General features: G+C 33.8%; 1 protein-coding gene across 1 annotated transcript in view; it reads left to right on the top strand.

The window, feature by feature from the left end:
- LOC114053879 (brefeldin A-inhibited guanine nucleotide-exchange protein 1) overlaps positions 1–15,921 on the top strand; it is a 152,101-nt gene that overhangs the window by 34,615 nt on the left and 101,565 nt on the right. Inside the window, exons 2-5 of the mRNA XM_027876986.1 lie at positions 1,413–1,443; positions 2,114–2,270; positions 3,894–4,040; positions 12,305–12,484. Of these exons, the coding sequence (XP_027732787.1) occupies positions 1,413–1,443; positions 2,114–2,270; positions 3,894–4,040; positions 12,305–12,484 (515 nt within the window). The remainder of the gene's footprint in view (positions 1–1,412; positions 1,444–2,113; positions 2,271–3,893; positions 4,041–12,304; positions 12,485–15,921) is intronic.

Below are 15,921 nucleotides of genomic sequence, written 5' to 3'. Positions count from 1 at the left end.
TACTCGTCTCCCTTTTCTGCATTGGATTCTTAATTTGTACTTGAAAACCCTAAACTTTCTCTTTGTTTAGAAAAGTTATATAATTTATACATAACAAACAAATGAGTGTGTGTAACTAAGAAAAAGGTGGGTGTTAGATTCAATTTCTATAAAAATTACCATCATTAATCCATTTGAATCATTTTTTTGTGATTAGGAAGCGATATAGTTCATGCTTCTCTCAAAGTCTTCGTACTTTGTACCAAAAAAAAAAACAAAAACCCCAACAACAAAAAGCACCATGCACAATGCCTTAGATATGGTAGTTACTTAATACATGTTTGCTGAATTTGAAAATGCCCACCACACATGTCCTTTTCCATCACCAAAAAACTAGTTAATTTTAAGAGAACTTTGATTATAAGAGACAGCAGCTTACTACAAATAATGTTTATCCTATGTATTGTTTTATTTTATTATATACAATGATAAAAGATTAATAGCTATTTTATTGATTTATTTTTGAACATTTTTTAAACATTTGATTTTATTCAAATAATCTATTTTTATAGTTGCAAGTGATGTCTTTTTAAAATGCCGTGTTTCTGAGCTTTACTTTATTGAAATAGAACAACTATTGTTTGTACCAGTTATCATCTCAATATAACATGATATAGCCTTTATCAATCAAATGAGCAAGTAATCAGACCACAAGTAAGCCTGTTTCTTAATCGTTAAAAAACAAAAAATACTTGGGCTGATCACTGAGGCCCTCCCAAGCTTTAAAGACGATGCTTTTCTCATGTGCTATGTACCCACTGTGCTCTGAGAAGGGAATACGAAAGAGTTATAGTACTTATTTAATATTTTTAAGGTACTAATAACTATTTATAGAGCCAGGAAACTCAAATTTTACTCAGTTGTCTGAAGTATATCGTTTGGGGTTTTTTGGTAAAAATTTTTTTTTATTTTAAACTTAAATACAAAATGAGAAAGAAAATAAAAACATTGCCGTGACACAGCAGACCATAAGAGGATTCAATATAAAACAATAAATTTGTGTTTCAAGAAAACCTATATAGTAAATATTACACGTTGTTTCCAAAGCTGCCTAGCTTTGCTTCCTTGTTGGTTTTCTTTTGTTCTCTGCTGTGTAATGTTTATTTTTTAAAATAATTTTTAACAATATTTAAAAATTTATAGTATTCACAATTGCTTGTATGTAATGTCCTAAGCAGCCTATATTTTAGCTTATTTATTTACTTGTCAGCTTAAATTGAATCATAGCGGTTGATGTTCGTGTGACTGAGCTACAATTTCCATCTTTTGTAAGAATTTAAATTATAAGTTTCTCTGATCTGTTCACATTAGCCATGTACTTATAAATCTAACTTGTGTTATTTTTTGTGTTTTTTTAATATGTATATTTGCAGAGGAAATAAAAGCTGAAACTGAAAAACAAAGGTTAGTGATTTTTTTTAACTTTAGTAAACATAATTTGGTACTTTTTATAAATCTTAGCTAAATTACTATTTTATAAAAATTTAGCATGATTTACTTAAGCTAGAATGGTTTCTATATATGATCTCTATAGCAATTATATGATTGTCTTTTTAAAAAAAAGTAATTGCAAGCACCATAGTAAAATAAAAAAAACTTTTATATTAGTATTTCCAGTAATAGATTTACATAACTCTGTATAAGTTTATTTTCACACTTCTGTAGTCACATCTTGAGATTTTTTTCCTCAAACTGTTTGAGGTATACTTAGAAAATATGTTAGATTTCTTTGCTACTAGTGACCTATATCTGTCAATGTTACCATTTCTCAAAGGCTTGCTAATTTATCTGAGGACAAATAAAGTAATTTATATTTCTTAAAGCAGTCTGACATAGAGCTGGTTAAATGTAGGAGAATCATTTTATACTAGGGAAAACTAGAATTTTGGAAAGAAGATGAAACAGGGAGCCATAAATGTGTTCTAGTCATGGTTATACCGTTTAACTCGTTATATGATGTTGTCATTTAACTTCTCTGAACCTGTATTTTCTCACTGTAAAATGGTAGATGATCACTAACTCAGATTTATGAGTTTTTAAATACCTATATCTAATCAGAATATTCTTTTTTTAGTCCCCCTCATGGAGAAGCAAAAGCTGGTTCAAGTACTCTTCCTCCGGTGAAATCGAAGACTAGTTTTATTGAAGCAGATAAATACTTCCTACCATTTGAGCTGGCATGCCAGTCCAAATGTCCCCGGATAGTTAGTACATCCCTAGATTGTTTACAGGTTTGTATAATATAGTGTTACCTAGAATCTATCAATTTTAATTGTGTATCCAAAACACTGACCACAACTGATGATTCATACTGCTTTCATTTGCTGTAGAGGACAATTAGCACATTTTCAGTAGCAACAGCAAAATTCCGTTTATAACTATAAATAGCCCATTGGTTAGCTGAAATAAGACAAAATCTTGATTAGTGCTATCTCTAATAAAAAGTATTGATTCAATCTACAATACATCTTTGAAGCACAGTATGAAATTGAACAGTTGTGAAATTCAGAACATATCATTTACTCAAAGATAGTTATGGTGTAAGTAAAGGTACAGTATCTGAAACTTTTATTTTTAAGAGTAGTGTTAGCCTGGCATAACCTCTCAGTGCTCCAGGTAACTCCATAAGACTGTAAGATGTGGATCTACATTGGTAGAGGGAGTTTACCCACTGAGAGTTCCCCCATAGTGGAAGAGTCCAGACCCCCAAAAATGATTGATTTATATGTGATATGTGATGGCCCTTGTGTAGGAATCAGTCTTTCAGGAAATACTCGGTCTAAATTTAGGCCAATTAAATCCTTTAAAATATGATGGTTTTCAATTTAAATAGGAAAAACAAAATTTGCTTAAATGAAAATTCATTCTACTCCCTTTGCCCTTCTGGTTCAGATCCAAGTTTTCAGAGTACCTTCTGCTAGGGTTTTTTTTTTTCCACTTCTTTTGGGGGGGGGGGGGGGTACTAGGCAATGAGGGTAAGGGACTTGCCCAGGGTCACCCAGCTAGTAAATGTCAAGTGTCTGAAGCTAGATTTGAACTCAGGTCTTCCTGACTCTAGGGCCAGTCCTCTATCCACCTAGCTGCCCCTCTGCTAGGTTTTTTTTTGTTTTGTTTTGTTTTGTTTTTAGGCAATTGGGGTTAAGTGACTTGCCCAGGGTCATACAGCTAGTAAGTGTCAAGTGTTTGGTCTGAGGCCGGATTTGACCTCAGGTACTCCTGACTTCAGGGCCGATGCTCTATCTACTGCACCACCTAGCTGCCCCTCCTTCTGCTAGGTTTTAAGCATTGTTTATTGTAATTCTCTCAAATGGAGATACTTTTACATGTGTACTATCAGTAGAAATAACTTATTTCAACGTATATTGACATTTCAGTAGATAGAAATACCATGATGAAGATAAAACAGTTTTATAAATAATGCTATCTTTTGGGGCAGCTAGGTAGCAAAGTGGTTAGAGCACTGGCCCTGGAATCAAGAGGACCTGAGTTCAAATCCAGCCTCACTAACTGTATGACTCTGAGCAAATCACTTAATCCCAATTACCTTACCAAAAAAAAAAAATAATACTATCTTTTGCCAAAGTATCTCAAAACATCCTAACTCTTATCTTTACTGTTTCTGTGAAGTTGAGAAAGTCATTTAACTTCTGGATGCATCAGGTAATTCCCTATCAACTAAGTCATAAGATGGATCTTTACTTGTGGCTAAAATACCTCATAATGAGAAATCACAGATTCTTTCAGAACACAGCACCTTGAAGTTGAATGATTGGTATGAAGATATATATGTATGTAATTGATAAGTATTTTAACTCCTTATTCAGGACTGATAATTGTCTTTTTTCCTTCTCTAGAAACTTATTGCTTATGGACACTTAACTGGCAATGCTCCAGATAATACTACTCCTGGCAAAAAATTAATTGATAGAATTATTGAGACAATATGTGCCTGTTTCCAAGGTCCTCAAACAGATGAAGGGGTCCAGTTGCAAATAATAAAGGTAATTGACTACATACAGTTAATAGAAAAGTTAATACTTGCATGATTCTGGTATTTTGACTTCTTTTGTGGTAACTACTTGGCCTCAGTTAAGCTTCTCTTGACTTCTGTCCCTTTCTTATTTTTAAAGTCAACAACTGTTTAAATAGATGAGTTAAAGCTGCTGTAATCATATGTAGTACTTTTTCACTTTTATTGTTTCTTCTAATTTTTAAATTTACTTTGACCTTTGTTCTAAGAAGAAAGTTGGTCAGTCAATCAATAGACATTTATTAAGCACCTGTTATGGTCCCTGCCCTGTGCTGAGTGCTGGTAATACAAAGAAAAGCAAGACAGTCTCTGCCTTCGAGGAGCTTACAATCTAATGGAGGGGAAAATATGCAAATAACCACATATAAGCAAGCTATATATAGGACAAATAGGAAATAATCAACATAGGGAAGGCAATAAAATTAATAGAGATTAAGAAAGATTTCCTGTAGAAAGTAGAATATTAGCTGTGACTTGAAGGAAGTCAAGGAAACGAGCGTGCAGAGATGAGGAAGTAGAGCATTCCAGGCATAGGAGACAGCCAGTGAAAATGCCTGGGGTTGGGAGATGGAATATCTCGTTTGAGGAATGGCCAGTGGTTACCTCAAAGAATAAGAGGTCAGGGAGAGGAAGAGGAATAAGATTTAAGAAGATTAGGGTGGGGGGAGGAGTTACTTATCACTGGCTCTGAACAGAGAATTTTTATTTGGTCCTAGATTTGATAGGGAGGCACTGGTGTTTATTAATGGGAGATATGACATAGTTGGACCTTCCTTTTAGGAAAATCACTTTGGCAACTGAGTAGAGTATGGATTGGAGTGGGGAGAGACTTGTTGTGGGCAGAGTAACCGCTAGGTTATGCAGTAGTCTAGTTATGAGGGGATGAAGGCCTATACTAGGATGTTAGCAGTATCTGAGGAGAGAAGGCGGCATATTTGAGAGATGTTACAAAGGTGAAATTGATAGGTCTTGGCAACAGATCATATATGGCAAGGAAGTGGTGAGAGAGAATGAAGAATCAAAGATAACATCTAGGTTGAGAGTCCTAGTGACCGGAAGGATGGTGGTACCCTTAACAATAATAGGAATTTTTGGAAGGAGGGAGGATTGAAGGGGAAACATAATTAGTTCAGTTTTGGACATGTAGAGTTTAAGATGTCTGTGGGGCATCCAGTGTGAGATGTCTGATACGAAGTTGGAAATGTGATACTGGAGGTCAGCAAAGAGGTTTAGAGCTGGATAGGTAGATTTGGGAATCATCAGCGTAGAGATAATAAGGGAATCCATAGGAGCTGATGACATTACCAAGGGTAATAATACAGAGAAAGAAGAAAAGCAGGCCCGGGGCAGTGCCCTGTGGGACACTGATGGAGTTAGTCGATGTGACCTGTGTGAAGATGTAGCAAAGGATACTGAGAAGGACCAGCAAATAGGAGGAGAACCAGGAGAAAGTGTTGTCTTGAAAACCTAGAGTGAAGAAAGTATAAAGGAAGAAAAAGTGATCAACAGTGTCACTGGCTTCAAAGAGGTCAAGAATGATGAGGACTAAAAAAGGCCAATAGATTTTGGACTTAATTATTGATAACTTTGGAGAGAACGGTTTTGGTTCAGTGATAAGCATGAAGAAAAGAGTAAAAGGAGAGAAAGTAGAGGTGCCACAAAAGGTAGGAGATATATGGGATGATAATGGGAATGAATAGATCAGTTAAAGGTCTTTTGAGTGTGTGGGAGACCTGGGCATGTTTGTAGGAGTAGAGAAGCAGACTGTGGATAGAGAGATGAGTGAGAAAGTGGGAATGATAGAGGAGGCAGTCTGCTGGAGGAATCGGGATGGAATGGGAGCATATATGCATGTACAAGATTTGACTTTGGCAAAGAGAAGGGCTAGCTCATCATGTGAGAGAAGGGTGGAGATAGAAATAGCAAAAGAAAATATCTGGGTGATGTTAGATGATTGAAGAAGGAACTTACAGTAGATGAGTCAATTTTTTTCTGTAAAATATGAGGCATGGTTCTCATCTGAGAGAGTGGGGGGAGGGGGGAACCATGAGAAGTTCCGGGAGGGATGAAAAGGTTTGGAAAAGCCAATGTGGTGAGGGGGATAGTGAGTTAATTGGGAGGTAAATAAAAGGATTGCCTAGCCACAGTGAGAACCAAGCTGAGGCTGTGTAACATACATTTCTTGTCCCAGGCAAGACAGCTTTGTGATTTTTCTCCATCTTCATTCATCAGCATGTGTTTAGGAGCAAAGATAGCAGATAGTGGGAGTGATCCAAGGCTGACACTTGGCACAGTTGATTATATGATAATGGGGCAGGATACTGAAGAGAAGAGACAACTGGTTCACCAAGGGGTCAAGGTAGGGAAAGAAAGAAAGGGTGGCTAGTGCATTCAGTGATGACTCAGGATTACTGGACTAAGTTCACTGGTCTATCCTTTAAGACTTCCATACTACATTGAGATAGCATGACATTGTGATGATGCTAGAGTTCCATAAAAGATATATCCAATGTGCTATTCATGTTCCTTTTGTTCTTTAAATGTTTCACAGATACCAGTTTGGTTCTTCTAAAATTACTGTTTCATGATTCGCAACCATATATCTTTACCAGGATAATATTGGTATTAAAACAGTGTAGCTTGACACCATTGAAAGTGCCCTGTAATCTCTCATATCCATCCAGCCTGCTCAGTTCTGGGCCCAGCTCATTGTCTACAATTCAGAACTTAAATATATGTGTAATGAACCAACTTTATGAGTTGCTCATCCAAATTGTTGTCATAATCTCAGAAGGAAAAAAAAACCCATGTATCTATTTTCTTTTTTTCCTGTCTGGATAGTTCATTCTTTTGAGTGGCTTTGGATTTCATTGAAGAAGACCTATAGTATTTTGGGATTTGATAGTGTCATTCTGGAACTTGGTATAATCAGTTGTAAACATCTACAAATCAGAGGGTCTGGAACACCTTGTTATCTGTAGGGAACCTCTCTTCCACTTGCACTTTATTCAAGACATCTTTCATTTGTTAGTATTTTCAAAAAGTGTGATATTGGTGAACACATTTGGTAATCTCCTTGCTTTATATCTTAGTTGATACTCAGAGGATCTTCAATTGACATCATCTCTGTGGCTGTGTCTATCCCAGGAGTTTGTGTGACCTTAGAGATTCATGGAAAACAGAGCATTATGATAAGTAGTATCTATTTAAAACCATCAGCAAACATCTGTAATGAGTTATTTATAAGCTTCCCACTAAGATCAAGGGTGAAGCATGGATGCCCATTATCATCATTATTATTCAGTATTGTACTAGAAATATTAGTTATATCAATAAGAGAAGAAAAAGAATTGAAGGACTTAAAATAGGCAATGAGGAAACAAAACTATCACTCTTTGCAGATGATATGATGGTACAGAGAATCAACTAAAAAACTAGTTGAAAAAATTAACAGCTTTAGCAAAGTTGCGGGGATATAAAATAAACCCACATAAATCATCAACGTTTCTATATATTACCAACAAAGTTCAGCAGCAAGAGGTAGGAAAAGAAATTTTGTTTAAAATTACTGTAGATAATATAAAACACTTGGGAGTCTACCTGCCAAGACAAACCCAGGAACTATACAAACACAATTACAAAATACTTTTCACACAAATAAAAGTCAAATCTAAACAATTGGAAAAATACTGATTGCTTATGAATAGGCTAAGCCAAATAAGAAAAATGACAATTCTACCTAAATTAATTTACTTATTCAGTGCCATGCCAATCAAAACTACCAAAAATTATTTTATAGAGCTAGAAAAAATAATAACAAACTTCATCTGGAAGAACTAAAGATCAAGAATATCAAAGGAATTAATAGAAAAAAAAATATGAAGGTGGCCTATCTGTACCAGATCTCAAACTATATTATAAAGCGGTAATCATCAAAACTATCTGGTACTGGCTAAGAAATAGAGTGGTAGGTCAGTGGATTGGATTAGGTACACAAGACAGTAGCAAATGACCATTGTAATCTAGGGTTTGATAAAACCCAAAGACCCCAGCTTTTGGGACAAGAGCCCACAATTTGACAAAAACTACTTGGAAAACTAGAAAATAGTATGGCAGAAAGTAGGTATAGACCAGCACCTTATACTGTATTCCAAAATAAGGTCAAAATGGGTACCTGATTTAGATATAAAGGGTGATGCCATAAGCAAATTAGGAGAGCAAGAAATAGTTTACCTGTCAGATCAATGGAGAAGGGAAGAATTTATGCCAAACAAGAGATAGAGAGCATTACGAGATGTAAAATGGATAATTTTTATTATATTAAATTTTAAGGTTTTTGCACAAACAAAACCAATGCAAACAAGATTAGAAGGAAAGCAGAAAGCTGGCAAACAATTTTTATAGCAGGTGTCTCTGATAAAGGCCTCATTTCTCAAATATATAGAGAACTGAGTCAAATTTATAAGAATATAAGTCATTCTCCAATTGATAGTTAAAGGATGTGAACAGGCAGTTTTCAGATGAAGAAATTAAAGCTATCTATAGGCATTTAAAAATGCTCTAAATTACTACTGATTAGAAAAGTGAAAATTAAGGTACTATCTCATACCTATCAGATTGGCTAGTATGACAGAAAAGTAAAATGACGAATGGAGGGGATGTGGGAAAATTGGGAAGTATCCAGTGCCTTTTTGTTGGAGTTATGAACAGATCTAGCTCCTCAGGAGAGCAGTATGGAACTATGCCCCAAGAGCGATCAAGCTGTGTGTACCCTTTGACACAGCAATACCACTCCTAGGTCTGTATTCCACAAGATATTAAAAAAAATGCAAAGGACCTATGTGTACAAAAATATTTATAACAGCTCTTTTAGTGATGGCAAAGAATTGGAAATTGAGGGGATGCCCATCAATTGGGAAATGGCTGAAGTTGTGGTATATGAATGTAATGGAATACTACTGTGCTATATGAAATGATGAACAGGCTAATTTCAGAAGAACCTGGAAAGATTTACACAAACTGATGGAAAGTGAAGTGAGCAGAACCAGGAGAACATTGTACATAGTAATAGCAATATTGTGCGATGATAAACTGTGAATGACTTAACTATTCTCAGCAATACAGTAATCCAAGATAGTTCTGAAAGATGCATGATGTGAGTGCTGTCTACACCCAGAGAAAGAACTGATGGAGTCTGAATGCAGATTGAAGCATACTATTTTTCACTTTTTTTGTGTGGTTTTTTTTTTCTTTTGGTCTATTTCTTCTTTCATAACATTACTTATATGGAAATATGCTTTACGTGATTACACATGTATAACCTATAACGAATTGCTTACATCTTACGGAAGGAGGAGGTGAGGAAAACAGAAAATTTAGAACTCTAAATAATGAATGTTAAAAATTGTTTTTACATGTAATTGGGAAAAATAAAATACTATTTTTTTAAGAAGACAAAGCTTTGAAAGAAATCTCCTGAAATTCTTTACAAAATCAAATGCTTTCTTGTAATCAACAAGAGGCATAGTAGACAGAGCTAATCTTGGGTTAAAGCCCTGCCTCTGACGCATAAACACTTTCCCTGTGACCCTGGGGAAATTACTGCCATACTAGGCCTTCCCTAAACCAATGTAATTCCCAGATGCAGGCTGAAAAAAAAATTAAAATGAAGAAAACTTTTTTTTAACCTCTCTCAGTCATTTGGGATAATGTACATGTTATAGGTATATTATCCCCATTTTGACGATCAAATTGAGACAAAAAGAGGTTAAGTGACTTGCCCAAAAATGCAAAGCTAGTGAGTAATGGAGTCAGGAACCAAACTCAGGTCTTCTGACTCTTAAGTGCAGTGTTCTTCCTGCTTTTCCATGCTTCCTTTTTGTATTCTGGCTTAAATGATCTCTTATAGACTAGCCTAGAAATGTTAGCAGTGACAAATAACATAGTGTCTTTGGAAAAATAAATTCTAGCTCCCAAATAACTGATTTACAGACAAACTTTTGGAATATAATCCTTTAGTTATGTTGGAGACTAGCTGCAATTATATTAAAAAGAGGTTTCTACATTTAGGAATCTGGAATAATGAACTGCTTTAGTTTAGTTTACTTACACATTGTAGGTGTTAGATAAATGCTTAATGAATGAATGTGTAGACTTCTAAAACTTTCCTGTGATAGGTTGCTAACAATGGAGAGGTGACCGTGGAGTTAAAAAAAAAAAATACCACAGAAGCACTCCCAGTTTTGTATTAGCCAGCACGCAAAAAGTATAGCTACTGTGTTATCAATGGATCTTCAAAGGGAACTTAACTTGCTTTTAGATAATTTAGCACACTCTTCCTCTAAAATCTGTTTCTTGTCAAAAGTGTTCCACCAAACTATTGGGAAATGTTGGATTACTTTACAGAAATAGCATAGCTTTTTGGGAATGTTTCTGTAAATGATCCTAAGCCTCTGTTATGTAAACAAGTATATCTGGGACACTTATGTCACTCAGTTTAAACCCTGACTATTTCTCATTAAGAGAGTTTCCAGTCTTTTGAGAATCATTGTAATTATTCATCTAACTTGTGGGTTTTTAACCTTTTTTGTGTCATGGACCTCTTTGGAAGTCTGGTGAAACTCATGACCTCCTCAAAATATTGTTTTTAAATGCATAAAATATAATACATAGTATTACAAAGGAAATCCTTTATATTGAATCATAATTATAAAAAAAAATTTAAGTTCACAGACTCCAGGTTAAGACATACTCATCTAACTACTGTTAAGAAAACTAATTTTTGCCAGTATTCCTTCCTTATGTGCATCAAGGCTAATTTCATACCCCCAAAATACATATTATGTTGTTGTGTACTTAACTATGTTATATATTGTGTACCAATAGGTGATAGAGACCTAAGCCCATTTCTCTATCAGCTTAAAATCTGAAGCAAACAATTACAGGCAAAAATATAAAAGATACATAGTAAACAAAGATGAAATTTAAGCTAAATATAATAGTTTATATTGGAATAGTGTTTCACAGTTTTTACATATATCATATTCTTTGGCATCTCATTAGATCCTCTTAATAATCCTGATAACCAGACATATCCCCGTTTACTAGTTTACAAACTGTGATTCACAGACATTAATACTTGTCTTAGGTCTCATAGTTAATGACAAGTCAAGGTATTCTGATTCCTATTCAAGTATTTTTTTCCAGTGTACCACATTGCTGCAAAAAGAATTAGTACCTGTGGAAAAGACTTACATTAGGTCTTTATTGTATGTCATAATTAATTTTTTCCTGATATGATTTTTATCTAAGATATATCTTAATCTATGTAATAAATCAATACAATTCAATTTATCAGATATTTGTTGAACACTTATGAACATGACACCAGTGTGAGCATTCTGAGGGATTAAAAACAAAGAAGACTGTCAAGATTTGTTAAGTGCCTACTGTGTACTAGGCACTGTTCTAAGTATGTTCAAGATGCTTATGGGCTAGTAGGGAAAAAGACAGCTTCACGGTTACAGCACAAGCCTGAACATAAGTGCCTCAACAGGTCTCGTCACTGTGTTATAGGGTAATATAGCATTGTTCTGTGTCATACACACACACACACACACACGTCTGAGATTCTTTTCATGGGGTAATGAGGTAAGGAAAATGAAGCCTTGTGGATCTTGTCACCCTTTCCTTTAAGCTTCTCTTGCCATAAGCAGTTAAATCAGTATCTCACATCACATTGTCTAACACTGACTATGGTGGTTAAGGTGTGTGTTGGAAAAGTCTTAATTCGTAGCTACTACTGTCTTCCAAATAAGTATGTGAAAAGTTTCCTATTGTTTAAAAACATAGTAATGTTTTATGGACCCTTCAGTTTTTGCAGCCCTGGCTTTTTGCCTCATAGGTTGTGTCTTTACTTCAGAGTACATAGTCTTGTACTTTTGGAAGAGAAAGATTTATGAGATATCCTTTCACTTGAAAACATAGCATATATACCTTGATTTTAAAAAACCTAATATATCCAATTCACAGTAGGTAAAATAGGCTAATGATTATCTTATTGAAGAATTTTCCAAATTCATTATACTATAATTGATTTCCTGCTACTTTTCAAAAATAGATCCATTACAGTATTTTAAAGTTTCAATTTTCATACAAAAGTATTATACGTAAATGTGTGTTGTACAACTTCGGAGGAAGAAAAACATTGTTTTAATGATATACTTTATTTTTTAGGCTTTGCTTACTGCAGTAACATCACAGCACATAGAAATTCATGAAGGAACTGTGTTGCAAGCTGTAAGAACATGTTACAATATATATCTAGCAAGCAAAAATCTAATCAATCAGACAACAGCCAAAGCTACTCTTACTCAAATGTTAAATGTTATATTTGCACGTATGGAAAACCAAGCAGTAAGTATTGAAATTTTATTATTAAGATAGTTTTATAGATGTGCAGTATGACCTACATTCCAAATATAAGATTGAAGATGCAATAAATAAAAATACCTGTCTGTTGTTCTTTATTAGCTTCATATATATCCATAGAGATAATCTCTCATTTATAATTTAATGGTTGACTAACTCATGACTTTGGATAAATCTTGTTTTCTGTTGAGCTGCTAATAAAATAGAAATTTTATTTTAGGTTCCTCATAGTAGGGGCTAACTTTGAGGTCCACAAACAAGTGAAGATGGGTGTAACAAGGTTGTTGTGAGGATAAAATGAAATAATACATAGAAAATGTTTCGTAAACCTTAATGCACTCTATAAGTGCTAGCCATTATTCTTAATAATGATGACACTTTTATTTTTACTATTTTTATTACAAATGAGCTATTCTTTGATCCTTGAAAATCATAATAATAAAATGCGAGCCAGTAATAATTCATATTGAGATACCTTGTGAGGTAGATACTCCCCATTTTAAAGCTAAGAAAAAATTTCCTTCCTCAGAGAGGTAAAATGACTTGTCTGTAGTTACACAGCTAATTTAATGTTGGAGCCAAGACCTGAATCTAGGTCTCCTGACAGCAAGTTCAGTGTTTTTACTACTACATTATTCTGCCTTTTCAAAAAAGATACATTTCTATAGTGATATTTCATCTAAAATTAATGGACATTTTATTTTCAATATACTCTAAACCATTTAAAGACATTTTTCAAGTTTTATAGTATATGTAGTATGGAAATATAAAGACTTTTTTTTAATCTCGGGGATCCTTACGGGGGGAAAAATGAAGAATCAGTGAAGCATTCTAACTTAGTATTATGGGAAGAAAAAAATAGAAGACATTCCATTCATTCACAGGAATGTAAATTTTAAGAACAAGATACATAAACCTCTAAGCAAAATAAATGATGAAAATCTATACTTTAATTACAGTCAATTAACAAATGGAAATAAGAGGGAGGGACGAAAGAAGTTGGGGACAGAGTTAACTTACCTATTGGTCAAAACTTTATAAGGCACAGATGTAATTAATTTTCTAATATTCTTACCAATAAATGAAGTCTTTTAGATAGAAAATTAACAAATAGCTCAATGTCATCAAAACTTCTCAATTAACAGTGTTTACATTTCTACCTAAAATTTGGAAGCACAGGCCTTGTTGAAGTCAGCTTTATATTTAATTTTTAGTGGACCATTGGTCTAGAAAATTTCTGCTATACCATTTTGTTTTCTATTGAAAAAAGTCATTTTAATGAGTTCCAGTTGCCCCAAATTTATTAGAATATGATGCCTACCTACATATGCCATTTAAAAACAATAATAGTTTACTTTAAAGCAATTTTTTATGCTTTAAAAGCATTTTTTTCATTGTAAACATGTAATACTGGCAGCATATTTATTTTTGTAGATTGATTTTTATGTAAAAATCAAATGAGATCAAATATTTTAAAACAGTGGAAAGTGTAAAATGCTACAGAAATATAGAATATAATGAGGTTTATCATTGTTAATATTTTTAGTGATTATAAGTATGCTGGATTTTTAATTTACAGATGGAATTTACATAAAATTGTTAAAATTAGTCTACCTAGTTCTCTAACATAAATTTCTAACTTTTCTGAATGTGGTTTCTTATTCCAAACACTTTATGTCCTAATGAATCTTTATCTCAGGATTATGTTTATTAAATATCTAACTCTCTAACTCTGTTTTATATAAAGGAATTTCCATGATTTTCTAATTGCGAAAAACTACAAATTTCTAATATTAGACACACTGCCAAGTTGCATATGTCACACACATCCTGAACTAGGGATTTTTAAGTTAATGTGAACATACAGAATAAACAGAAATAAATAATAATTCACAGAATTTAAAATGCTAAATAGCAGTCAATAAAAGTCAACATGGATTCATAGAAGACAAGGTCAACTCTTATTTAATTTTTGTGTTTGGGTAACTAACTAGATTGGCAAACCAAGAAAATGGTGTAGATATGATATACTTGGATTCCATGAAAGCCTTTGACAAAATCTCCCATGCTATCCTTGTGGACAGGGATATTGAGCTAAATAATAGTACAGTCAGGCAGTGATCAATCATGGACTCCAGAAGAGTGATGATGAAGCATGCTGTCTTTTGGCAGAGAGGTGATAACTAGCGGTGCAGAATAAGCATTTTTAAACACAGCAATTGTATGGATTTGTTTTACTTTACTAGAATTGTAAAAAGGAGAACCTCTATTTGGGTGGTGGAATTGTGAAGGTAGAAAGTTGTGGAGAGGTGAGTAGAAGAATAGTGGTAGTGATGCTCTTCTCCCAAAAAAAGAAAGAGAGTATTTTCAATGAAAGGCTTAAAAAAATAAGGAGAAGAGAACAAAAGGAAGATTAGAAGAGAAAATAGAGAAGCAATATCGATACTATCATGTTAATGTAATACGTATTTTTAAAAACCCAAGCTGTACATAGTTTCATAATTTCACATACAAGCCTCTTTTTCTTTTCTTATTTTTATATGGAAATGTTAATGTTTATAGATCTCAATTAAATTCTTAATGAAAAAGAAATTCTAAAAAGTACAGTCAAGGAGATTCAGAATTGGTTAAACGACTATGGCTTCAAAGCATAGCCAGCTATGAGTTGATGTCACCTTAGAGGAAAGTATCCTGTAAAGTGCCTTAGGAATATGTGCATTTCAATATTTTTATCAATGACTTGGATGAAGCCATAGAAGACTTGCGTATTTGCAGATGACAAAACTGGGTTGGAGAGGTGAAAAAGAAACACACTTGAGTTGAACCTTCATTTAACTTAGAAAATGTATAAAACAAAAGACCAGAAAAATAGAAATAACTAAAATAAGAGCTAAATATATTCTGATAAGAAAACAAGGAAGTGATAAAGACTAATAAAACTAATTGAGAGGGGGAGATGGCATAGTGGTGCTGGTAAGTTAGCCAGAAGGACCTATTGGCTATGTGACACTGGTCAAGTCACTTAACTTCCCAGACACCTCTATAAGACTGTTAAGTTGTAGAGCAGGTACCAACATGCATTGGTAGATAGAGTTTACTCATTACAAGTTCATAGACAAGCTGTCTGTGTGTTTGGGTTTCTCTCCCTTGCTTCCCTCGTTACTGTCTTGGCTCTCTACAATAAAATCACAGGTCCAACCAAAAGCAAAAGAAAAAATGAACAACATAGCTAACTTAATAAGATAAAAACAGAAGAAAACTAAGTAACCAGAATTAGAAATGAGAAAAGGGATATCACAATGGAAAAACAAGAAAATCATCAGAGGCTGATTCATATAGCCACATGCTAATAGACTTGAAAATCTTTTTTAAGATGGATAATTGCTTACAAAATTATAAAATTCCCAAATCAACAAAATAGT

The sequence above is a fragment of the Vombatus ursinus genome, unplaced genomic scaffold (assembly GCF_900497805.2).
Source record: "Vombatus ursinus unplaced genomic scaffold, bare-nosed wombat genome assembly UNPS02014812.1, whole genome shotgun sequence".
NCBI classification, from domain to species: Eukaryota; Metazoa; Chordata; class Mammalia; order Diprotodontia; family Vombatidae; genus Vombatus; species Vombatus ursinus.
The sequence above is the reverse complement of the archived record's forward strand: the minus strand, read 5'-3'. Positions and strand labels throughout refer to the sequence as shown.